We start from the raw sequence: 26,248 nt of genomic DNA, 5'->3' as shown, positions 1-26,248 counted from the left end.
ACAAGCAAGAACAAGAACTTTATAAAATAAAGATGTTTTGCACTTAAAATAATAGGATCCTGGCAAGAGGAGAAGAAAAATGGCTATTTTTCTGTGTGAAATGCACGGAACCCTGCAATTTTACAGTAGGAGGACTGCAATGGCAGCAGTTCCAAAATTCAAAGTAAATTTACATAGGGGCTGCAGTTCAATAGTTAATCCGACTATTATACTCCTAGTTACTTGGAAAAACTAGTTTTCTGGTCCTGATGCACATGAAGTATCCTTTAGCTGCGAGGGACCACCCCTGAGAATCTCTCTTCTGTGACATCTTTGCCATACATTATGTGGGTGTATACGACCTCATGCAAGCCATCTGCAGGGGGGTCAACATCTCTTTTTGTGAATCAGGAGGTTGGGAGTGGATTTATAAACAGCTCAACACTGGCACAATTCTCCTCCGATTCCAAAAATCATCGGGAACGTGAAGAACTTTCAGATAGCTCATCAGCTTTGCTGAACTCAAATGTGACTTCCATCCAGCACCCTAAACTACAAGCACCATAAATGGGTAACATGCAGAGAATTATTCATGAGAATAAAATAAAAGTATACAAAAGCGATGCATTTTTTACTTGTTAATTGCTCCTTTAAAGAAATATGACTCCCCACCACCCCTCCCTTTGGGATAGAATCATCATGGTCAGAAAAGAAAACAAGCAAGATTGACTTACTTTTTTAGAGAGTTTGGGTAAATTCACTGCTTCTGTGGTAGGCAAATCACTCCTAAGATCTTAGTTGTGTCTACTATAAAAACCAGAACAGGACTTTTTCTGAGCCTCAAGGGAACAGACACCTTGGGCAGCAAGATAGAAATAATGCAGTCCCAGGTCCAAACTTAAGGCAAAACTTCCTCCCTCAAAATGAGGAAAGGCTTTTTAGCTCCTGGGAATTATTGGAAAGGGATTATCACAAACACTGATTTAAAGTAAGCTAAAAATATCTTGGTTAGACCTTCCGGGCCCAAAGCAGAGAGGAATTCTGCACAAGGCAAAGCAGCAGTCTGTATACAGAGGATAAGGTTAAAGCAAACAACGGATGGCGCTTGGGAGGGGACAGAGAGAAAAGGGGAAGCAAATATATTTTTAAAAGGCGGCAGGACTTTTTAAAAGACTGTTATGGAAATTACTGGGGATTTCTATTTCCTGGGAATATTTTAAATTAAAGCAGTGACATACAAAACATCCAGTGGATCGATCAGGAGAGACAGATACACAACTCTTTATCCTAGGCACATAGTTCATTTTGCATCTGATAACTGCTGGCTGTTGTCAGGGTTGTTTAATGGGTGGGGGTTTTAAAGGAAGAGAAATTTACAGCTGTTTTACAGAGACAGAGAAGAGATCATTTGCTCTACATAGCCTTCAAAAAGAAATATAGAGAGTAGCTGGCATTGGTAAATGCTGAGTTTCCTTGCCAAAGACTGTAGCCTTATGAGATTCTTGATGCATCTCCTCAGCAGAGCTGAAGAAGGTTTGGCTGGAACAAAATTGCTTCTCACCAGCAACATCTGCTACAAGATCTGGAGATCTCTGTCATAACAAAGCCTGTTTTCAGATTCCTGACCTCCTGTAGGTGCCGAGTGCCAGATGAAGGGGCTGGAACAGGATAAATGAGCTCTGCAGGCCCTGCATCCAACTGAGGGTGAATTGCCATGAGAATGGGGGAACGCGACCATAAACTCCCTTCCAACGGCCCATCCTACAAGCTCTGCTTTGTCAGAACCAAAGGAGGGTTCACAGCAGATGTTCCGGATAGACCTGTCAACATTATGCTGAGCTTCTTTGGCAGCTGAAGTAGCGTAGGGCTGTAAGGATACAAATATAACTTCAAGAACCTTAGGTTGAAATTTTGGCACCGGATGGGATTGCAATTGCTGGCCTTTTAACTGTTTCCTGAATAGTCTATCTAGCCTTCAGTAGGACCTCGGGAAGTTCCCACCAGGGCTTCCCTCACTCTGACAGAAAGGAGCCATATATGAGGAAAACCTAGTCTGGGAATGAACAGAAAGGACACGGAGCAGAATGGGACAGAGCTACAAGAAGCCATCCAAAAAAAAAGAGCACTGCAGAGGCCGAAGGAGAATCTGTTATGTTGTCACATCAACCAACATTGCTCCGAGAGCTACTGCCCAGAGCCTTTCAAGTGCAGAGCTTGGTTTTGCTCATGATGACCATTACGTGTCAGCTCTACAGCCTGACCTCTCCCCTGCCTCACAACATGAGGTGGAGCATTTAGCTGCTCTGCCCTCTGCACACAAAAAAATTAATGAAAGCCCAGGGTATTTATACAGGGCGATCCTAACAGGGGTGCTGAGACTGTATGCAGGTTCTCCAGCTCCTTGAACAGAGGGCGGTTGGCCCATCTCTTGCAGAAGGCTTGCCTCCTTTTGTGTAGCCCTCCTTTGCAAGGTGGGTGTTATGCTGTCCAGGAAGAGTCTCTCAAAACTGGAATGCAACCCCCTTCGTCATTAAAAAAAAAAAAAACCAAAAAACGGTAATAATCTGACTCATTTCTAAAGAGTGCAATGTCGGGGCATTAGTAGCAACTCTATCCTTAACACAGCTGATATGTAAGGGCTGCCAGGTAATTTGGTTGTTTGATTTCTGAAGACTACAGAAAAAGCCAGAAAGCCCACAGTGGGCACACGGATGGCAGCTGCTATGTAACTCTGTAAAACAAGATGCTCACCCATCTGTCCAGCGTCCTGTGTATCCATTCACTTCAACTCCGCTGACAGACACAGAAGGCCAGTCTAACTTCAGCATTCATAGGTGACGTTGCTAGAAAAATTTTTCCTGCCACCCACTGTTTTTCACTATAGCAATTAAGGATTCATGCATTTGCTACAAAGCCTCTAAAGCAGATGAAAAATACTCATAAAACTAGATTTAAATCACCCCACCTTCAGTATATCATCCCAGACACCTCACAACTGCTGGAGAAGGTGTTGACTAATCCTAAATAAATGCATGCGAAGGTAAAAACAGAAACAAACTTCACATGCTGCTCACAGTTCTGTGTCAGTGCAACAGTCTAACATAAGGCAAAGTCCTCAGCTAGTGCTACCACAGATTTTAATATGTAGACTAAAGACAAATCTGAGGACCTGCTCATCTTCCTTGTGCATCAAGCTAATAGGAATGGGAGAACAAGGGGAAGAAAAAAACACGCTGGATCTTGTCATAGTCATTACTGTGTATCCTCCAGTGTCCTCAGACACATTACTCCTTTTCTCTAACACCTGACACCTTACCTCCCTGCTGCAAATTTTGGGTGAAGCCTTAATAAAGCTCTGACATCCATTGTTAAAACTCACAAACTAAAAATTCTGTGCTTTGGTGCAGGCAGCAACTCAGTTTGTGTGACTTTTTGGAATCACTGCAGCAAGTCGTGAATGATGTATGAAATGAAAAATCCCTGCTCACTGCACACAATTCAGATAGTAAAATCTCCCTGGAGCATTAAAAAAAGCACTTAAATGTGTCATTTTATTTTTGTCCTGTGCCCAGAAGACTCCCTCATCTCTTCCCAAGAACATGCAGATACCTCAGCTATCACCAGAGAATAAGAAAGCACACTCAGAGCTAAAGGAGATCAGTTGAGTTCACACAGTGTATCCAGGAAAAGATAAAGGAACCTGGAGTAAACCAGACAGAATTATATTGGAGACATATTCAAGCTCCTCTCCAAAGATACTTTTTTTGGTAATTTTTAAAAGTAATATCTAATCGCATCAGTCTGACTCTTTAACTTGATTGACCTTTGGAGATTGCATTAAGGAAGCAACAACAGAATGCTCAATACAGTTAGAACCATGAGAAGAAACATTTGATATAAATATCATGTGTGTGACCAGACATCATTTATGTTGGGACAAATTAGCAGCATACTTTGACTTCAAGCCTTTGTTCTGTCTTGCCCATTTACTGGAACTTATTTCTCAGACTGCCTTTTGGTGCTGATTTAAATCTGGCAGAGTCAAATGTCTGCTACCATAATTTAGCCATTTTCTGACTTGTTGCATGTGCTGCTTTCTTCTGGTTTCTAGTGAGTGCCTGTTAATATTTTTCACATCCTTATTATGGAGGAGCTAGTAAAATGTGATAGGATTTTTTCTCGTTTTTTTTTTTTTTTTTTTTTTTTTTTTGTTGTTGTTGTTGTTGTTGGTTTTTTTTTTTTTTTTTTTTGAGGAGAGGAGGGGAGGGGAACAGGGGGAATGGTAGGAGGTTTGGCAACAGTGATGCACAACACAGAGAAAGGTTGGGTTACTCCCAACAGGGATTTCTTCCTTACCAAAACTTCTGCATGCGATGGGCAGCCTCTGTTCATACACTCCCACATCCAGAATGACAGAGGATCTCCAGAATTAATCTTGCAGCAAAACTGCTCAGTTTGGAGCACAGAACTGTCACTCTTTCCCAATCACTAAAAAGTGGGGAGTTGTCCAGTTTGATGGTGTTCCCTTCAAGCACAAAGAAGATGGAAAATTGACAGCAAGACTGCAAGTCTACGGAAGAGTGATCTGCCCAGATGCAGCTGTCTTGGTGACTGCCTTTAGTTTTAGGAACAGAAAGCAGGGGTTCCATCTAACGACAACTGATCTTGTCTTCTCTTGACAAGTTTTCTTAAATTTGCAATTTAATAATTTTTCCCTCCCCAAATATTACTGATGAGGAAGGACAGTTGCCTACACCAGCATCACGTTTCTGTCATCTTTGGCATTCTGAAATTTCAGGGAAAGCAGAGAAAAAGGAGCAGCTGTTAACTCTTTTGCTTCTCTACCTTCTTCATATAAAAACTAGAGTCATACCTACTTCTGCCCCTTCCACGCAACAGAAGGAAGGGACTACAGTGCCCACCAGACACATCCCACTGAAGCAGGGGCAGACACAAGAACTTTGCAGTGCATCCTTCACCCATCAGCAGTAGTATCTTCAGCAAGCAACACTGCAGTGAGGCTGAATTAAGCAGTAACTTCTGCGTGTTGGGCTGTTTGGCTTGTTTTTTCTTTTTTTCCTGTGGCAGACAGCAAATACACTGGTAATATCTGGTCTATTCATTCTATCAGGAAGATGCCATCTTTGGATGCCACCACCCAATCTGGAAAGCAAGGCACTGACGGAAACTAATATAGCACATGAACTATGGGACTGTGCTTTTCAGTGCCTTTTATCAACAGACAAGCACACTGGGTCTAGGTTAGATTTAGTTCCACAAGAGGTCAGCTAGAGTTTAAGGATTCAAAGAAGCAGTGCTTAAAAGCACACATAAAATAGTTCTTCAAAGTTTGGGAGGTAAGAGGGTTGGTTCTCTAGTGCCTTGCAGGAGTAGTAGTTTCCAGGCTTACACTGACAAAAATCACATCTTTCCAATTAGGCAAGATTTTCTGGGAAACTAAATGTGCTTGCAATAATTTTCTAATTTTTTTTTTTTTTTGGGGGGGGGGGGGGAGGGTGGAAAAGGAATAGTTGTCCCTATACCGACTTTTTGATACTCTGCTAAAAGCAGCACTATACTACTGATATAATATTGACAGTATTGCACAAATAAGCCAAACATGAGGCATGTAGGAGTTGATGGCAAGAACTAACTTTTCCAAAATGCACACCTTAAAACTAGAAGGATCAGCTTATGAGGAGAAAGAACTGGACTTCATAAGGAAAGGATTTGTGGTGGTTAAAATAAAAGCATCAGACAAAAAAAAAATAGAGTGATTGTACATCATCTAAAATAATCTTACACATATATTTATACACACACACAAAATAGATAAAAATTACTTTTTCAACAGGCCATGAGGAAAACTGTGTATCTGCCAACATAGTAAGACTACATGATCAATAATAAGATTACTTAGGATAGTTGGTTCCAGAGTTATTTGTTCAGACACGGTACATTCTTATCAAGACTGATAATCTGACAAATTACAGTAAATTTTGCAAATATATACTAGCTTTTATTCAGAGTAAACCTCAGGGATCTTTTAGTAGAGAAGGTATGTTTGTATAAGGAGGGAAACAAACTGGATGAAAGCAATCATCTGCTTACCATAGCAGGAAGAATTTGTACCTGTGCTCACCCTCAAGCCATTCTGTGGCCAAACCGTTAAAGAAATTGCAATGGGTACTACCACCTACCCTGTGCATTTCAGATGTGCTCTCATAAAATATATGTGTATATTTTACCTATAATTATCAGATGAGAACCTACTTAAAAGACACAAGGAATAGGCAGTAGTAGTAAGATGCCGTAATGGCTATTACAGGAAAATGCTCAGGCTGTACTGCACCTGGAGACAGAGAGTAATTGGGACCCTGACAGGGACACATCAGGGAATGTAATGAAAGGCCTCAGAAAACCACAGAAGACACCCATCGTTGGATGTGTGCTCATGAAGTAGTCATTTCTCTTTGTTTTGCTCTCTGACTCTTTTTACTAGCGGTTCGCTCCACATTATGACTGAATTAGGTAAGGAGGTGCTAGGGGAAGCACTCCTGGCTAACTTCAGACTACAGCCAGGCTCATTAAAACCAGCACATTTGCTGCAATGTTTGCAGCATTTCCTCTAGGTTTTAAGATTGTTTTTAATATGCGAAATTCTGAGCAAAAAGAATGTATTTAAATTTACTTTTTAGTGTTCCCTGTTAAAAGTAGTCAATGTCATGCTGGATTTTTTTTCTTTTTTTTTTTTTTAATGCTATATGGATCATAAAAATGCATGACTTCAATATCTTAATCAAAATGATCACATCCTTCTAGAAGGCCGAAGCTGCTAAGTACACAGGTCAGGTTCATTAGCACAATTTTGGAGAATGAAGATGGAGAATGAAGAGGAAGTGAACTGAGAACCCAAGATTCACGGACATCAACACAAAATCCCAGGGCTTTAATAAATTTTTGCCCCACCTCCTGCCATTCTCTGTGTCCCAGGAAAACTGTGGAGAGCTAAGTTCATGAGCTGCCAGTGGGTTATAGAGACAAGCCTAGATTTAGACCCTTAAATCATCTACCAGCACTTTGATTTGGGGATGGTGGTATGTAGGATTAGCATACAAATAACCATCCTTTCCATCAGAGAGAAACAGGGCAAGGTTGTTACAGGTGTCAAAACTTTGATTGACATCCTAGACATGGCAGCAAGGTGCCTAGCCAGGAGCAGAGTTGTGGGTGTGAGCTTTCCCTGGACTAGGGGGCCAGGGAGGGATGTCATACTGGGGGTAGGGGTAATAGCTGCACAGTACATAGCACACGAAAAACAAGGACACTGCAATTCAAGACAGGTTTGCAGACAAAGTCATTCTAGTTTTAAATATTTGGCTTTACTAAGGCATGTTTCTATATTAATAGGCCCTATAGCTTTCAACAGGATTATTCAGGGTACATCAAGTCAAGCATGTAGTATACATTTGTAGGATTAGGGTTAATGTTATTTTAGTATAAAGTGTTCTTAAATGTATCAGATTACAAATTAAATAAGAAAGTCAACAAAAACTAGTGCAGTACAGTTCCTTATTGAGACTGCCCTCCCCCTTCTTGACACCTTCTATAAGGCAGACACATTAAGCTTATAAAGATTTATTGGAAAAGTTTGGGGAATTTTTTTTGTAAACCCAAATATCAAACCCTAGAAACTTCTGAATTCTGTGCAAAATTTGTTTAGCGCAAATTATAAAGTGAAGAAATGCAATTAGTTTCTTTATGAAAAAATGAATTTTAAGATCTCTTCTAAAACAAACAAACAAAAAAATCTTTATTTTTTAACGCAAATTTTAAGAGTAGCAGCTCTGAAGGTAACAGTGCTGACTTCAGATAAACAAGAGTTATGTAAAAGCAACCATAGTGACAGAAGGTGAGAACCAAGACAGTAATTCAAAGTGATTGAAATTGTTATTACCATCCCTAATTCGTAGCCTGTAACTCACTTAAACTATCACTACTTACAAACCCTTCCTAAAAATGTATCTAAAAGACAAAACAAAGTTCAGTGATTTTTACTGGAACAGTAAAACAGCTGATGTGTTTAAAGGGAGGGTTAATTATTAAATCTGTATTTGCATCAATTTTTCTCTCATACGTGTTTCTCTTTAAGGTATCTGCAAAGAAATAACATCACAAAAAAATAAAAATCGCATTTATTTTGTCCCATGGTAGAACAATAATACTGTTCAACGCAGGGTTACAATGTAATAAATACTATTCTCTATGCTAGAACCTGAGAGACTCAGTATGATGATATTTATGGCTGGGAAGCTTGTCTTGAACAAAAATCAGATTTGATTCACAAGCATTTTACACATTTTAGTATCAAGAGAGAAAAGTGATAACTCCTGTAACATAAAGTCCAAAGGCTCAAGCTTTGTTCAGAACAAAGATGTGATATGAAGGCAGCAATAGAAGAGCAAGGGGACATTTTCTACCTGGGGTAGTATAGCATCTTCCTAATTAGTCCAATATATCATTACTTACAGTATATCCAAATATATAACTTGACCTGTTCTCACTTATTCACTTACTCTCACCTCCCCCAAATGTAGAAAAGGTAAAATAAAATCCCTGACATTCTCTGCTCTCGCCTCCCCCCCCCAAATAATTTTATCTTTGCATGCTGTGCAATTCTCACTTTCATCCACTGTGTGCCAACTTAAGACATTATAATTTTTGCAAAAGAAGTGATGAAAAGCTTGAATTCCAGTACTGCAGAATACCACTTCACTCAAGACCTGCAGGAGAATTTCCCAAAGAACATCATGCCAGAGCTGAACATGCTCTTTTCTTTTATAAAAGTAGCGATTTCCTACTAGTGAAAAGTTCCCTTGTGTTGTGTTTTGTTATAAAATAGATAAACAGGGTTCACTCTAATCCCAAAGGAAAATATTTTGCAGTTAAATAATTGAGGCCATTATACTCTTTGAAAAATAGGTTCTAAATACTCTCCAGTTACTGGTAGCTGCAGTTCCCATGTGAGGCTGGAAAAGGGACTGAATTATGAATTTTCTATACTGGCACTCCCATCATGACATTTTAGCACATGCTTAAATTAAGCCTGCAACAAACCTCACCGATTGCCATGGGGCTATCAAGATAAGATGCTTAACTGTTAGCATACATTTAAAGTCTGTCTTCACCAGTTTCAGAGAAGACAGGACCATATTGCGAGTGCCTGTATAGCAGGGGGTGGGGAATTCCACCATGATTTCTGCATAAACATATGCATACGTATCATACCAGGCAGATGTGCAGAGAGGACATGAGGATGGAGAGCTTTCAACATATCTTAGCTGTATGTTGTCTCATTTTGATATGTGGTTTGCTAAAATATCAAATTTGGCTGAACTACTTATGCTGTTGTTTGAGCAATTTATATTCTCACTAACATCTGGTCAAGATCTGATACTACTTTTGTGAATTTTTCACCCGGGATGTGTTTCGGGGCGTTTATACTTTTCTAAACATTAGAAAGAAGTAGAACAAATAATATTTTTAAATCCAAATTTTAGTTATTCCTAGCACATTACAGATTTTTTTTTTCCTTTTTTTTTTTTTTTTTTTTTTGTTTTCTCTGATCAGGTACAGCTAGCTCTTCCTTCCGCCCTTTTTGAGGAAGATGATAGTTTATAGATTCATACATACATCTAAAAAAGCAGTACATTCTAGGGATGACTTAAACAGCCTTTTCTCTTTTAAAATATGAATCTACTGATATCAGTAGCCATTTTAAAAAATACCAATCAGTTACGATGAGACTCAAGTGCCAAAGACTCATTCAGAATATGGAAGAAGCAGCCTCAAGAAGGTGTGAAACAACAGTACCAGAATTACAGGGAAGTACATGTAAAATATGTAAAGCTTTTGGCAACATAGACTCATTGCTTCAAATATTTGTGTCTGAAAAACTTCAAAAATTCAATAATATTTTGATCAGGGGAAAAAAAAAAAAAGCTTGTGACTATTAGTTAAAATTATGTAGAAGGACATCCATTATCATACTAAGGAATCCATTGGGAAGTTAGCCATCAAAAAAAGAATGCATTTAGTAAAGTATACCCAAAATACATATTCTTAAGGACAGTGACAGTTAAGACTAATTTCATTTAGAAAACATTTGAGTACTGCATACTGTGTATTTTGGTTTCCAAATCCACCAAGAAAAAATTTAATGTCAGTAAGAAATTAAAAGAGAAAGCAATACCTAAAGTCAGGAGGGCTGAAAACGTGTAACAGTGTTGTCCCTTTCTATTGCCAAGTCTCATTTATCTGTTATAAAATTTTACATGAAATTTCTGTTTCCAGGTGAGCAGTATTTGAACTTTTCACTTCGCTCATGACTACACTTCTAGGAAAAACATCTAGGCTTGTTACATATTATTCAAACATTCACATCAAGAAGGAATGCTATATATTATCTGGAACATTTGAAGAATATAGCAAACAATGTAACAAAACTCAGAAAGCAGCTTTTTTTAAAATTACATAGTAGAGACTTGGTTTTCACTTTGGGATAAAATATCCACAAAAAAATAATTTAAGTTTCAAACTTTATTAAAATTAAATAATTTTAATATTTAATATTTATTTTTAATTAAATATTAATCAAATAATTTTTCTTTATTTCTTTTTTTTCCTTCATTTTCTCTGTAGTAGGCAATAAGATATTCTTCTACTACATTATACACAGATGTATTCTTTCATATATGCTTCTGCCCAAAAATGCAGACAGTTTCCAATTAAACCTTGGATATCAAATCACTTGTCATAATATAGTTGATAATATTTCCTTTTGAAGTAAATAATTTTAATATGGGTATTATTTTAAACATATTTCATAAAAACACTAGTCACAAAGTCACTTCTGAGGAAAAATTCTGCAAGTAAAAAAATCAAGAAAGTTGCATTTCTTTTAAAAGAAGTTATAAAAAACACTAGGCAGACCTATAGCATTGTTGTTCTTTCACCAAGAAAGTTGTCCCATCTCCTGGCACTGCAGACTTAACAAGGCAGACCCCAAATCACCACTTTTATTAAGATTTATTGAGCTGCTATGTATTGACAAAACCTTTGTAGTAAAGTAATTTTTCATTAAAATACACCATACTGTCAAAAGGTAATGAAGAGCTGTAGGACAGGCTTTAAGAGGCACTGTACTTTCATCTAAAAAGTGTCCTGAAATTCTTTGAACGTTTCCAGGGGATTAATGAGGTATTTTGACAACACATGAGAAGTGTCTGGTTTTCAAGAAGCCTTATAAGAGGGAACATTCGCATTCTTCAAAATTATACTGTGTATTTTAAACCACTAAAAATAACACAATTATTAAAAATTTGGCAACTCTAAGAAAAAATACCAGCAGATATGAGGAAACACATGGAACTACTGAAGAGTGTCAAACTTGAGTACACACATTTTACAGCATTTCAACATGACTTAAACACCAATTTTAACAGCTTAATTGAATGTTTCTTATTAAAAGCTATCACAGATGAACTGGAATAAGCTAAACTAGCCAGAGTGTAACTAAACCAAAAGCATTATTCTTTGCAAGTTGGGTAGATTAACTGTGCATACGTGCATTACTCTCCTTGTTGTACACCCTCATCCCTTCAAGAACTGTTAAGGTGTTCTGAGGGTTTGGCAATTAGTGGGAGAGAGAGTATTATTGCCGCCCCCCCCCCCCCCTTTTTTTTTTCTAAAGACATGCTAAATGATACAATTAATATAAATTTAGGAGAACATTCATCTTGCATACACAGCAAAATTATTGCAAGCAGACCATTACACCTACAGTTTTTCTATATATTTTTAAATCTTTTTAGGGCCTATTCCTGCAAACTAGTACTCCCTTGAATACTTCAATGCATTACAATAAGGATATTAGTTTATAAATAAGATTCTAATACTACAAAGCCTTAAAGAAGAAAGCAGAGCTCTCTTAAACCTCTCTTCTGTAAATAACTCGACATTCCTGAAAACTCAGAGTGCCTAAATCTTTTAAGATCTACCCTTATTTAATCAAGCTGGGTAAGAAGCACACTGAGGTGTCATTTTTAAAACACCTTATAACCCACTACCTGTGAAAACATCGATATAGAGCATTTATACATACGTTTATGAGAGCTGATATCTTAGGTGCTTGCAAAAGTTAATGTGCACTTTCCATGACATGAGAGAGAAATGGGATCTGTTAATCAGTACCAGGCCTCAAGACATTTTAAGTCTAAGTACTCTGACGTAATATTTTTTTAAAATAATAATTGCCTTTAGAGTGCGAGCCGTTGTACAGGAAAAGTCTGCTTCCTAAACTCGACTTTTTTCAGTCTGCACCCTTTCACAAGCTAAATATTTTAGAGGCAGCATCTTTACGATGCTTATGGTTGAACACTTTACTTTCTGTAGTCACATCTCATTATTTACAAAATGTCATCCAATATATGTGTTTTAAAAACCTGACTTGTCTCAGGTCTTTGAACCAGCAAGGGGGGAAGGAAAAAAAACTAATATCTGCTCCTTTCTTCAGGAATAGCAATCTACTCATCTTCATAGCTATTCAGTGGTACTTTTAAAGTCTGCAGTACATTTACGAGCAAACACAAAACCAAAGTTGGGCAGTGGGGGGGGCTAGACTTTTGTGTCACCACCCCCCCCTCCATCCCTGATAAGGTTCTAGATGTGTTTAAGGGCAAAAATTCCACTCCAATATATTAGTTTTGTTAATCCTTTTCCTATGATCTGTTTGCCTGGGTAGAGAAATTATGCAAAAAGTAATAAAAGTTCTAATTCAATTTCCATGTTAAGAGATAGATTTGAAAAAAAAAAATAAATCAGAAACCATATTCTTTGTGTTTACTAAGAGATATGCACTTCAACATTTAGTGTCATGAAGCTGGAGTTAAAACCAGAAACGGTGAAGATAATTTAGCTGCATGAATGCCTGCTCTTCAGTAAAATGCTGCCAAAATTAAATAGGAATGAAACAGCACTTTGTAGTCATTGGTCGCTCAGCAGGGTTTGCGTAGTTAAAAACCTAAGTGAAAAGGGTGATTGACCTACATTGCTACTAGCTTAGCACAGCTGTACTTTCATATTTTCGCTGCATCGGAGGAAGCTCATTATTTAATACAACTGAGTTACATGTAATTGTCGGTCTTTCGTTTTACACTTTTAGGGGCCAGATATTAATCTCAAATGTGCGACAGGCATTACTGTGCATCTGGAAATATCTGCGGCTGCCCATTTGCTCACGAGGCTAAGAGGCAGGACTGCACATAGTTGCACCTGAAATTAGGAGGCTGCGCAGGGGTAGGAGGACCTCACAAATATGCAGAAATCAAATGAGCAGATGGAACAGAAAGCAAATCCCTTGGCTCTCCATATGCAAACGCTCCGCTGTTTCCCTATTGTTTTGAGCAAAAGCAGCCCAGAATGCACAACCAAAGTGCATTTCACACAACTCATACCTGCGGTTTAAATAAGTAATAACATTCCAGTTAACAACCAGTTTGACATGTTAACAGCCCAAGGGCTGTTAACATAATGACTGGTCATTAATGGCAGTAATGACAGATTTCAAAGGGAATATTGTGCTTGTAAATGGACATGCTGCCAGTCAGAAGAGAGGACAGAGCAGGATAGGCTGATACATTAAGATGTCACGTAAGGCTCTGAAGGGAAAAAGCAAAGGGAAAAAAAAAAAACTTCTTGCATATTTCACTTACTGTAAATGGACTTGAAATATTGGCATAAACCTAAGTTCCTTAAATTAAGTCTTCACTTTTTAACCCAAGAGTGTATAAGCAGGAGACAGAAGCCTGCAGGGGAATTATACTCTGCATATCATTTTCGCCGAGTGTGTTATTTCTAACATTGAGTCCTTTCTTTACTCAAGTCAGTTCTCATCCTCGTTAACAAAACAGAGCTCATTCCCTCATTCCTGCTGCGGCCACCCTAATACATCCTTGGTGTCCTACGTCACTTCTGAAACCACTGGAGTGACTTACATGAATCAGATTTCAGGGCCTCTCACACCCAAAGCATCTTCTAAGCTGATTACCTCATTAAAGATTTCTTCCATCCCTTCAACCCGGAGAAAAAGGTTTTAATACAGTAAAATTAACTAATTTTACCAAAGGAGAGAGCAAAGCCAGTTTTGTAGTGCTGAAAATACAGAATATTTATAAAAAGCTCGCAAAAGTGGGTACCTCAGGGATAAAATGCAGAACAAGAGTGTGCATCAGGGCTGAGGAACATTTAGTTTTTTGGCAGGCATCTCTGAACGAGAGACACTGGAAGTATCTTTGCAAATAGCCAAAGACACAATCACACAATTTGCGTATTTAACCATGAATGTTAAAGCACCCAGACTGGCTACATTATTGCTTATAGCATCTGTAGAATGGCTGTCTTATTGAAAGACATAATGAACACAGAGAGACAAGTTAATAAGCAATTTTACTCTTTATAGTATCATGCAAACCACATATCCTCTAGAGGGCACCACATAAATTAATAGGAAGCTAAAACAGTTTTATATGTAGCAAAGACTCCCTTTATGGTCAAAAAGAAAAAAAAAAATGTTAAGAGCATAGTTTGAAACTGTAATCGAACCCTAATCTGATCATTGGTACAAAATAATTTGTTCTTTAAATTCATATCAAGTGGGTTGCTAAATATGAAAGCATATTTGACTACAAAGCTAGAGAACATTTAACTAGTTTCTGCATTAGCATTAAAAAGATCACTTTTATAGGTTCACTGCATAACTAAGTAGATAAGACGCAATGAGGCAAATGACTATCTGCAATTACCTTAAGTGCATCAGCTTGAAGTTTAGTGTAAATACCAAGTTTAAATCTATGCACTCACAAGAATCACTAAAAAAAAGGCTCACGACAAGATAGCTTCATTAAGACCTGATAAGTCCAGAGACAAAAATCAGAAACGTCTTAAAACTGATTCTAGGATTTCTCATGTATGCTGGTTTCACTGGTGTGACATATTGTGTATGAACAAGTAAATGAAACACCAGTTTTGAATGTGGTCATGACACAAAAAGTACAGTCTCCTTACTCTGATTCACTTGGTATGAATTTTAACAATCTGTTAGCAAAATATTTACTCCTGTTAGACCTTCAAAGACCAGAGAGCAGCAGTATGTGTGTGTGCATCTGTGCTGAGGAAATGCTTTGCTCATATCTCTACTGCTAGATCACTTTTGGTTTTCATTTTAAACATTTGATTTTAAAACATTGAATCTGCTGCACTAGCACTCGGGAGATTCAGTAAGTTCAAAGTCCCTGGTAAATTTGGGACTCGGATGAAAGAGCCATAGCAGAGTTTTCTCACTCCTGCAGGCATTTGTTGCAGAAAAAAATCTTAAAATGGGTTTTAAAAATTAGGATAAGTGTTACCTTCCCCTCCAGAAGCTGTTCTGACCCCTCTATAGACACATGCTTTAAGATCACAGTTGATCTAGGTTCACGTACAACAATTCCCTTCTATTCAAGCAGTTCCCTGACAGTTTTTAAAAGTAAGGTTTTGTTACCTACTTCTTTAGCAGCTTTAAGAAGCAAACTCTATGCTAAACTCCCAGCACTCTATCTTGCATTCAGTTCAGAGTTTTAATGGGTAGGAGAGTACTTTTACCAGTAAGCAGTCCAAGCCCATGCCTGAAGAACCCTGGTCTGCCTTGCAGCCCCAGCTCAACAAATGCACAATGCATTTGCAAAGGTTTTTGTTCCACTCTGGAAAAAACAGGTTGTAACATGGAGAGCCAGAGCACCAGCAGTTGTTAATAACGCTTTAGTCTTGATTCCTGTTCCAACCTACTCACGCTGTACAACCTGGGAACTGGTCAGTGTGTGGGAGCTGATCAGTGTGCGGGAACCTCCTATTTGGTACTTGTGCTTAAACTGAACTTGCAAGTTAACGCGTTCAAAGAGAATTTTAATTTTTCCCCAATGCATTACTGACTTGAATGTCCCTTTAAAAGGAAGAGGCTTCACTACAGGGGCATGGGAAACGTTCCCAGAAGTTCACATTAGCCTGGAGCAGCTAGTCTCATTAGGCCCCCTCTACAGGGAACAGAGGAAAGGTGCTCTTATAGGAAATAGGTGCTCTGAATCACCCCAGAGGAGCCTCTTCTCTTTAGTTACTACTGAGGGCCTAGGGAGACTAATCTTCCCAATTAAACTTAGCTCTTGCAAAGTAGCCCTATTTAGTCACATACAATCTGCAGAGAAACTAGACTGGTGATGCTCATAAGTACTTCGCTAAGAGTTATACCTCAGATACTCCTGAGATCCACAAGCAAACAAGCAGATAGAAAATCAGGTGATGATTTGCTCTCTGTGCAAAGCGGTGAGAGGTAACCCAGTGTCTTATCCAGATCATTGGGTTAAATTGGGACCAGAGTGGATTTGAGCATACCAGCTACATGATTATTTAGCAGAGGGAAGACAGCTGGTCGTCTTGGTCCAGCTTCTAACAGCTAAACGGCGACATTCATAACAGCTTCCAGTGCCACAATTTAAATCCCTCTGGCAAACGAAGAGGACGAAAGCAGGCAGGCAAAGACGAGCAAAACACTCCTCACTGACAGAGTTCAAACCCCTCACTGGCGCTGGAACAAACCACGCCTGTGGTTTCAGGTCAATATGCCTGGCCAGCACTGTGCTGCGAGGAGGAGGAGGAGGAGACACCACCAGCTCGCCGGGAGCGCGGTGCTGTGGGAAGCGCAGAGGGTTTATTCTATCCTTTCCCTCCTCTGAGCACAGGACCCTGCTATTAGCATCAGAAAGCTGACAACCACCCACATGACCTGGTTACATGTGCTTTTTGATTCAGATTTTAGTTTTAACTCCATACTGTGGTATTTGTTTTTTTTTTTTCATCCTCCACATACACTCGGCCTTGCAGCTCTGAAGTACCGCTTACGCAAGAGTGACTACATCAGAAGGGCTGAATAGACTTAGCAAGTTTGTCAGTGAACATAAGAAGGACGTGGCCTACCTCAGATAGTCTCTGCGACAAAGGATAAGGTTGGCTTTGGTGTACAAGGTAGAGCCCACCTCCCCCAGGCGACAGTCACAGCAGGCACATTTCAAGCAGTCTTCATGCCAATATTTGTCCAGGGCCTTTAGAAGATACCGGTCTTTAATCTTACGGTTGCAGCCAGCACAACCTTTCGGCTTGGTGTCTGGCTGGACTGAGAGCATTTGTATACCTGAAATACAACAAGACAAGAGAAGAGTGAAAATAGATATTCTCTCAAGTGCAGCTCTTGCCTTTTTCTTCCTCCACCTCGCCTCTTGCCCCACGCCCAGTTCATTAAAAAGTCAGTCGTGTAGATAGGATGAAATAATCTAGATTGTTTTTGGCTTGCTGTGGACTATGTTAAAATAAATTTGAGAGCAGAAACTTCCACTGCTCTAAGTTCCATAGAATTTACCTGGTCTCTTTGCTGAAAAGAAGTAGGACTGAAAAGTTAAAATGAAAAATTAAAACAGTTCAGCTGAAGAGTCATCCACTTTGACCTAAAGTATCCAATATTTAGCAACCAAAAATTTAGATAAACAGCATATCTATGATGGCAAACATAGTTAAATCTACACATTTGGACCTATATTTGCACTATCATTGTAAAATATAAAAACACGCCAGATTCTAAAGAAGAAAAGACTGAAGCTGTTAGAGGCACAGGTCCAGAGTTCCAGGGAGGTTTGACATAGACATTTTGGTGCTGGCAGGGGGGGTGTTTTGTTATTTAAGATTTCAGTTCTTGTTAGACACATGAATGAAGCAATCAGATTTCCAGAGATTTCGGTACCACCATCTCTAGTTACAACTGGAAGCATAAGGACCTTCTGAAAAATCTGATTTTAAATAATCTGCACAAGGTCAGAGAGAGTAGCTAGTTTGTTAGGGGAAAAACAAAACAAAACAAAACAAAACAACAACCTAAAAAACTGCACCACTTTCTAATCCCAATTTAAACCAACAGCTAATTTGAGACAAAGAGTACAGTAGTGTACATTAAGTATACATAGTCCTTTTGATGTAAAAGCAGAGAGTATTTAAATAACAATTCAAGCACCTGAACCACTGTTTAAGGGATGGAACTGGTAAAAGTGGAACACAGTTGAGCGACGGTATGCAGAGCACCACAGCCAGCTTCCAGAGATCCACACAAAAATCGATTGCCCTCAGTTTTACAGTAAATGAGGAGAGAAGGTCACTGCCCTGAAGTGCTCACAGACTGGTCTCTCTTGGCACAAACTACCATCCCATTACACTTGGACCAATTCTCTGAAAGTAATTTCTTAGAATAAGCAAAATCATAGCCCTGCGGATGCTTTGTTGAACATCAAACAGGCACCAGAGAGAAAAAGAGAACTGACACAAGTTCAATTATCAGGTTATCTCACTGTTTTAAAGCCAATCAGAGATGTAACAAAAAAAAAAAATATTCTTCATTCGATTGCATCCAAACATTACAATGAGAATTAGTCAAGACTGGGGAATGAATGCTGTGGCCAACAAGCAAATCCAATCCCAAAATTCAGGATATGGCACCCTGTTATTACACAGAGACTGGGAAAGGTCAAATAGAGTCTCATAACAAAGAAAAGAAAATTCAAGAGCTCATGATTAAGAATACTCTACTATTTACTGTTAAGAAAGCTTTATAGTCCCAGCCCTTCTATCAGCAGATCTTGGTTGGTGCTGTGACACACCACTACAGACAGGCAGGCTCAAGGAGCTAGAACATGAACAAGTTGGGGTTTAGGTTTTTGTTTGGTTTGCTTTGTTGTTTGTTTGTTTTTGTTTTGTTTGGATTTGTTTGTTTGTTTGGTTTTTTTTTTAAGCTCTCATAAGGAAAACACAAAAATAAGTGTAGTCTTTGAAGCAATGGTACAGTGTACCTTTATGGATATTAGCGCTACAAAGACAAGAGGCTAAATGCTATGCTGGCTGAGGCATCCCAGGGATCTGTATGCATATGTGTACATGAAACATACTGAATTTATGTGGACCACAGTGACTCTTGAGCCAGTTAAGTGACTTTCCAGGGTTACCAAGCTGAACTCCCAAGTTTCACCTGCAAAGCTGATCAATGAATTAGAAATAGTAACTTTTATTGTGACAGATGAGCACACCAACCTTGTTCCCCTCTTTGCAATACACCTATTATGCATTGTGGAGTGATATATTTATCTGTTAAATTAGCTATTCGGATCTATGCAGACAGTCCTTGTAGCGGGCACCCCGAAGTACCATGGCAGTACTGATGCATAACATCTAAAGCTCATAACTGAAGAGTAAGGTCTGTATTTTTCTGTCAGTAAATATAAAAAAAATGGCATTGCTGCCTTCCCATTACTCCTCAGCCAATGCCACTCTCATAGCTCCTATACCCCTTACAGACAAGTACGGTCTGTTTGTTCACAAGGAGGAGGATGAGATCCGGCGATCTGCACAGGGCTCCACAGTGAGTCTGTGTCATATCTGGGAACGAACACACACGTCTTGTCTCGAACAAGCACCATGAGACAAAGGCTGAGCCTACTTTCAATTGCCAACTGACTCCCCTGAATCCAGGGTACATACATGAAGCAGCAAAATAACATGGCTACAAATAAATGACTAAAAGTTGTGAAAATATCAGAGATTTCTGGTAAAGAACCTACACCAGACTGTAAAAGGAATTCCTTCTGGAACTCTAATAACCTCACTTGGTCGAAAAGCCTTAATCTGTAAAGTTGCATATCACAGTAGAGTATAAATATTTGTCAAGTGCAAACAACAAGCTTATCCCCAGTCCCCCTTTTTGGCCACACAGAGGACAAACGCATAAAATTGGCCACAATTTGTATCAACTTATTGGAACTCAGTAAAAAACTTCAGAAGCACGAAGGGCTGTTCTAGGACTTTAATCTTTAGCTTGAGGGAAACCAGGATAAACTAGGAGCTAACACAGTTAAAGGCTTTAAAGGAAAAAAATCTTAATGTAAAAATTTTGTCGCCTGATAAGGAAGCGGGTTAGAGAGCGGAGGCTGACAGTCTCTGATCCAGGCTGATCTACTGTCCTGCACTGTCTGAAGGGAACACGGTGCCACAGAAACAAGGCTAAACAAGTGAATATCTGAGCAAATTGCAATAATCAAGCCTGATAATTCCTGAGGTATATGCTTCAAACACAAGGTTACCGTATTACAAATAAAATTGCAGTTTGCACAATCCTGCACATACCCCTGCACAGTTTTTGAGACATTTACTACATGAGGAAAGTAGACAGAGCACTGTCATTTATGTTGATTAGCCCAAACCCTCCTCGTAGAGACGAGTGAAAAGGGGCAGAGACCCCATGGAGGTAGTGTTAGCAACCCTGCACATCTATTTTCCTGAGGCTGAGAGGTGATGCTGACATCTCACTGGCAGCATCTTCAGATTAGGGATTCAATCTGCAGCAGCTTTTGGAGGGAAAGAATGCTTTCTCCTCTGATAGATCTGATCTTTTTGCACTTTACTTGCAGTGAAGCTGCTTCTGTTTTAATTAAAAAATTAAAAAATAAAAAAACAAACTACTGCTTCAGTATATATATATATATATATATATAAAAGGTTACTCTTTTTTGAAGTGTAGAAAGGTTCTAAACAGAACAAAGCACAAAACAGCACTCCAAGAAGTGTTTTACATATCTCCGAATTCTTTGCACATACCCTTTTCTTCACTTCCTCTGGATTAAATTGCTTAATTTGGAAAACAGAATATTTTATTACTTTTTTCTGTATTGTATGAGCTACGTTAATGCAGATCACCTCACAGACCATCTCTCTTTAATGTTCCCATAAGATCTCCAATGCAGTTACACTTTTCAGATACGCGCTCGTGTATTTTTAGCGCTCTCTTAATTTGGCAATAAGAATACCTTCAGTTTACTGTCAGCCAGCTTTTCACAGGCTGTGGTTGAAGTACCCATTTATTTCTTAGGACACATGAAGGACCCTTTCAGATGCTAACAGCACCCACAAAACCTTCCAAACTGCTTGCTGTTGAAATACCAGGTAGCAGCACAGAGTCCTGTTGCCTGACTGCCCTCCTCTCTTCATCCCCCAGGAAAGGAGAGTTTATGAAGCACTTCCAGAAAACCATACAATTCCGTAAGTGCTACACCCAGGCTGTAAAATAAATTAAAAAAAAAAAAAAATAAAAAAAATCAAACCCAGCTTTCCCTTCAATTCTGCAGAGTCCTAACCATGCTCTGCATCACAGAGCAGATCTATTCTCAGAACTGAGAAATTTCAATGCCTAGCCTGTCACTGTCAAATGAACCCTTTTTATTTCACCCCAATATGCTTTCAAGGGCTTCCTCTACCCTTCCTTCCATTCCCTCCCTCCCTTCAGCCCCAGTCCCCAAGATACTGCACATAAACTGCAGAGCTGTGTCAGGAATAAGACTTCTTAATCATCATCCACCACCTCTAGGATTTAGAAGGGCAAATTTCATAACCTGGTTTGCAGGTTTTTGGATTTCCTTTGGTCTCCTAAAATAAGTTCAATGAGACTGATTCCCATCCCTGGTTATTGTTATCATTCTGTGATGAAACACTGTCAACCAATTTGTAACTATGAATTTCAGAATAAAGAGGAAAGATTGCTGGAAAAAGCTAAATTAGGCTCCTGAAGGAAGGCATAGAAACAAAAATCCATTTCACTCCAATCATCACCCTTCTCAAAAATCAAAGAGAATGAAGATTTTACATGATGAACTGTATTTTGTTAGTGATGTAGTAGCATCTCTAAGCAGGATTAGTCCCTGATGATGCTGAGCGCAGCACAAGACCCTCAGAACTCAGTTTCTGGTTTGTGGTACAGACAGTCTGTGAAAGGCATGTTAAGAGTGGAAAAGTTGGATATTATTATGCACTGGATCACCTAAAAAAACTTTTAAAGACCACTCTCCCCTCCTCCTTTGCAGAGGCACACACGCCATTCTACCAAGGACAGTAGTATGTACAGCAAGAAAGGGAAAACTTGCTTCTACTTCAAAAACAAATCCGTTTGGAACAAATTTAAAGACCACTGCACTGATATTTAAAGACAGCAAACTAATGGACAACATGCAATCAACAAGAGAGTTAGAAATCTAACAGAAGATAAAAAGAATACTTTTCCAATGCTTTCCCACTCTGTAGCTTCATCCTAAAAGCATTCAGAGCTCCAATTATTCAGGACAATACACACAGACTTTAAAAAAAAAAAAAAAAAGTTAAGGTTTCAGAAGCTAAGAAACATTTCAGAACTCGCATGTAGCACATCAGGAGTCGTAACTAGTTTTAGATTGGCATGCAAATTGTTCTGTGGAAAATTCTTATTGCCTCTAAGACCCTGCTATTCTGAGTTATTTGACAGTTTAAGGGAAATCATAATTAAAAAAAGAGACATAAATAATAGCTTGTGCAGTGTGGTGCACAGAAATAAGTAGAACCATTTCATTTAAACTCTGGTGAGCTTTTAATTGCCTGGATTGCATTGTGAACCAGCCTAACGGTTGATTGCCTCCATTATGCTCTCTTGTTCTGTGCCATTCATCCGAACAGTCTCAGCTTCTGTAGTTAACACAACAAAGTAACCGCAACTCCATAACACTCAGGGTTTTTTTTAAAAAAATAAAAGTAAGGATTTTAGTACTCTGAATATAGTCTCTTCTGTATACTTTTGAATTAATTTTCCATGGTATATAACTAAACTTTACCTCCTGCCCCTTCTTCTATAGAGGAATCTGATTTTTTTTTCTTTATTATTTTTCTTTTTTTTTTTTTTATTTTTAAAAAATAAAGGAGGTGGGTTGGGAAGCAGAGAGGGGAAAAAAAAAAAAAGCAAAGAGGTTAGGTAAAAACTAAAAATGGGAATGCAGTCCCACAGCTGGGAGCAGTGATACAGATTAAAAGAATTTGGCCAACATGGCTAGTCGATTGCCAAGAGACACCAAACAAAAGATTTCTCTTCTTCTTTCCCCTTCTCTTTTTGAAAGCTAGATTGGGCCTAAAAGCTTGTTTCTCTCTGTTCAGTGGCCCAGAGCATCCCTGCAGGCTGTAGCCCCCTAAGGGACAACACAGCAAATAGATGTACCCAGATCTCAGGGACGGGAGCTGCTTCGCTATGTTCCTGCCCCTGTCGTGTCCCCCCCACCTCTCTCCCACCAGCCCCCCCCCCCCCCCCCCCCCCCACTCCCTCCCTCCTTTTTTAGAGCAGTGGTGCTGGGAACCAATTTGATTCCCTTTTTCTCCAATGCAGCTGCAAGGCTCAGAGATACTGACATTTTTCCACTCTTATCAGTTTAATTACAGTTACCATGGCAGCAAAGTGCTAGTGCTTGGCAAAGGCCAACAAGAGATTTGCAAGACTGAGTTCAATTTTGATGCAGCTCACATGCAAAATAAAAAAATAAATAAGAAACATACACTCTGCAACAAAGAATCCCTTTTGGAGTTGGACGCCCAAGCCTTTTGTGCTAATTCCCTTCCAAGCATCACAGGGACGGGGCGGTGGGGGGGGGGGGGGGGGGGGGGGGGGGGGAGAGGGAGGTGCCGGGGAAGCACGTAGCGATATTTGTTGCACCCAGCAAAACGAATGGGTTTAACCAGCGGTCCCACAGAGCTGTCCTGGGCAGCGGCGCCGAGGGTCTCTTCGGAGCACACGCACACACGGACGCTCGCTACGGCAACGCAGTGGGGATGGAATAGGAAAGAGAAACACTGTCGTTGCCTCCCCCCTCGCCTCCCACCCCCCCCCCCCTCCCCCGCCCCCGGCTCTACCTTAAAGCGCACCCGCTTCTGCTCGGGGCGCACGGAAACGGGAGCCCGCCGACCTTACCAAAACTTTTCTCCTTTTTCTGCATGAGTTGATTTACGGGCGCCTGGAGAGCTCCTTCTCATTGAAGCACCAAATCCCGGCAAAAAGTAGCAAGTGCTTCCCCGGCTCGGGTCAAGTGAGCGGGAGCGCGGCGCGCCGCAGCCCGGCGGGGGGGGGGGGGGGGGGGGGGGGGAGAGTTTGGGGGGGGGGGTTGGCACACCCCGAGCCGCCGGCCGCGCACGGCGATGGCGAGCGACAAAGCCACATGCTCCCCTAACTCTGCCCGTAAGCCTATAATCCCAGCGGTCTCTTAGCTTTGTTGTAACAAATGGGTTTGATTAAACTGTCACATGCGGCGTTAGCATACCACATCGTGCTCGGTATGAAGGGAGAACGGGAAGGGGATGGGGGGGCTGGGTGTTAAAAAAAAAAAAAAAAAAAAGAGGAAAAAAAAAGAAAGGATGGTAGGCAGAAGTACTATTTCCTAACAGCAGCCTGGCCGTCCCTCTCCCACGCCGGTCCAGGGGAGGCTGCGTGATCCCGGCCCCCGAGAGCCCGTGTGCGCACCCCGGCACCCCCCCCCCCCCCCCGCTCCCCCCCGGCAGCGGCCGCGCTCCTGCCTCCGCTCTGCCCAAAGGGTTAACCCTGCACCGAACCAGTTGCAAATTAAACTGCTGTACGGGGAGGCTTGTGGATTAAAGCCGGGGAGTGGGAAATTAACCGACTCCCTTGATAATTGAGAGCACGTTTCGAGAAGCTCTGGAAGAAGCAAGAATAATAATAACAATAATAACGGGGGGGTGGGGGGTGGGGGTGGTGGTGCTGCTGCTGCAATTCATTGTTAACTTTGCTATTTCTCGAGACATACAGTTGGATGGGTTTCGCTCAGCATCCTCCGCTTGCATGTATTTCATGTCTCATCATAAAAATAATGAAGCCTCACATGATTTAAACAAAACAGTCTCAGCTGAGCTGCAGATTGAGTGAAAGTTGCAGTGCAGAGATGTGTCTGTGTGTATTGCAGCCCCAGCTTATGACTCAGAGAGAGAGAGAGAGGGAGAGAGATGCAGACACACATACACAAATGACCCAAAGCTTATGTACACAGTTGCCTCACTTACCTTCTCAATTAAGCGATACAGGGGAGGCAGTTCAATAAGCACAGTGGCAGCTTTGTAGCTCTTCTCCTTGGGAAAGGTCAAAAAGAAGCATTGTTTGGGGAAAAAAAAAATAAAGAGGGGGTGGGAGAGATGGGGAGGGAGATCGCTATTCTTTAAGTTTAAAATAATGAGGTCCTCAAGGATCCGCCAAGTAATTGTGTTGACCGCATCCGAGCTACAGGTGTCCTCCTTTTAGTATCTTGCAGTCCAAGGCTGTCTGTCTCCGTCCTGGCTGAAGACAACTTACCTAAAGCAGCGTGTGAGGAGCCGAGTTGAATGAAGTCAGGGCTTTATCAGCTGCAAAATGCAATCCCTTACCAGCCAGACATAATACAGCAAAAGAAAAGGTCACTCAGTTATTACTGAGCCAGCAGAGCCCAGGCAGCTCTTGTGGAAGACCACAGAGAAGCAGCTCCCTTCCGATTTAAGGCTATTTACCTCTCTCCCCCTCCACCCACCCTTCCTCTCCCCCCCTCCCCCCCTCCCCACTCCCCTTTCCCTCTCGCTTTCTCTCCCGTTCTGCAGCTCGCTCAAGTACAGCCGCCCTCGGAAAGTGCAAAGCAGCCAGGAGACAGATTGGGCTTTGTTGGTAATTTCCCATGGTGAAAATTTACAAGCCTGCAAGTGCAGTCAGCAAAACCACATGCATATGCTAGACACAAACACCAGGGACACACACACACGCACACACAAGTGACCTCTACCGAAGCGGCTCAGGATCACCTTCCCAGAGAGCGCTCCAGAAAGAGACCTCAGGAAACCGGGGAGCGTTCCCCCCTCCTCCCCCCATCACTCCTCCCCAAATACTTTGCTTATTGCTTTGCAATAAGTTGCCCACGCAGAAAAAAAAAAAAAAAAAAAAAAAAAAAAGAGGGGAAAAAAAAAAAAAAAAGGCAAGATACATATCTCTCCATTAATGAGTAATGAGAAAAATCCCTGAAGGTGAAAACGCTGCCTCTCTCCGTGCTAGATCTGAGCTGCTCAGGAAGGAGTGGAAACTCCAGCGTGAAAGTTTCCCGCTCCCCGGCGCGGTCCCCGGCCGCCCGCCCGCCCCCGGCCCCGCCGGGCACCGCCCGCCACACGCCGCCCCCCCCCCCGGCCCCTCCGAGCTCAACGCTGAGCGGGGACAACCCGTTCCCCCCCACCCCCCCCGGCCCTCGTCCCAGGAGCTGCAGACTGATCCTTGTTCTCTGCCTGG

General features: G+C 40.7%; 1 protein-coding gene across 6 annotated transcripts in view; it reads right to left on the bottom strand.

Moving 5' to 3' along the window:
• The window catches only part of LMO3 (LIM domain only 3), a 61,127-nt gene that overhangs the window by 32,514 nt on the left and 2,365 nt on the right, over positions 1-26,248 (bottom strand). For 2 of the 6 annotated variants that reach the window (XM_032986355.1, XM_032986354.2), the window contains exon 2: positions 17,044-17,257. In XM_032986355.1, coding sequence (XP_032842246.1) covers positions 17,044-17,249 — 206 coding nt within the window. In that variant the 5' untranslated portion in view covers positions 17,250-17,257. Of the gene's footprint in view, positions 1-17,043; positions 17,258-23,853; positions 24,041-25,011; positions 25,078-25,297; positions 26,064-26,248 lie in introns of those variants that run through there. The other 4 variants (XM_032986352.2, XM_032986353.2, XM_042795489.1 and 1 more) reach the window with 4 other exon arrangements.

This window comes from Tyto alba, unplaced genomic scaffold (genome assembly GCF_018691265.1).
Source record: "Tyto alba isolate M040663 unplaced genomic scaffold, T.alba_DEE_v4.0 Super-Scaffold_21, whole genome shotgun sequence".
Classification (NCBI taxonomy): Eukaryota; Metazoa; Chordata; class Aves; order Strigiformes; family Tytonidae; genus Tyto; species Tyto alba.
The sequence above is the reverse complement of the archived record's forward strand: the minus strand, read 5'-3'. Positions and strand labels throughout refer to the sequence as shown.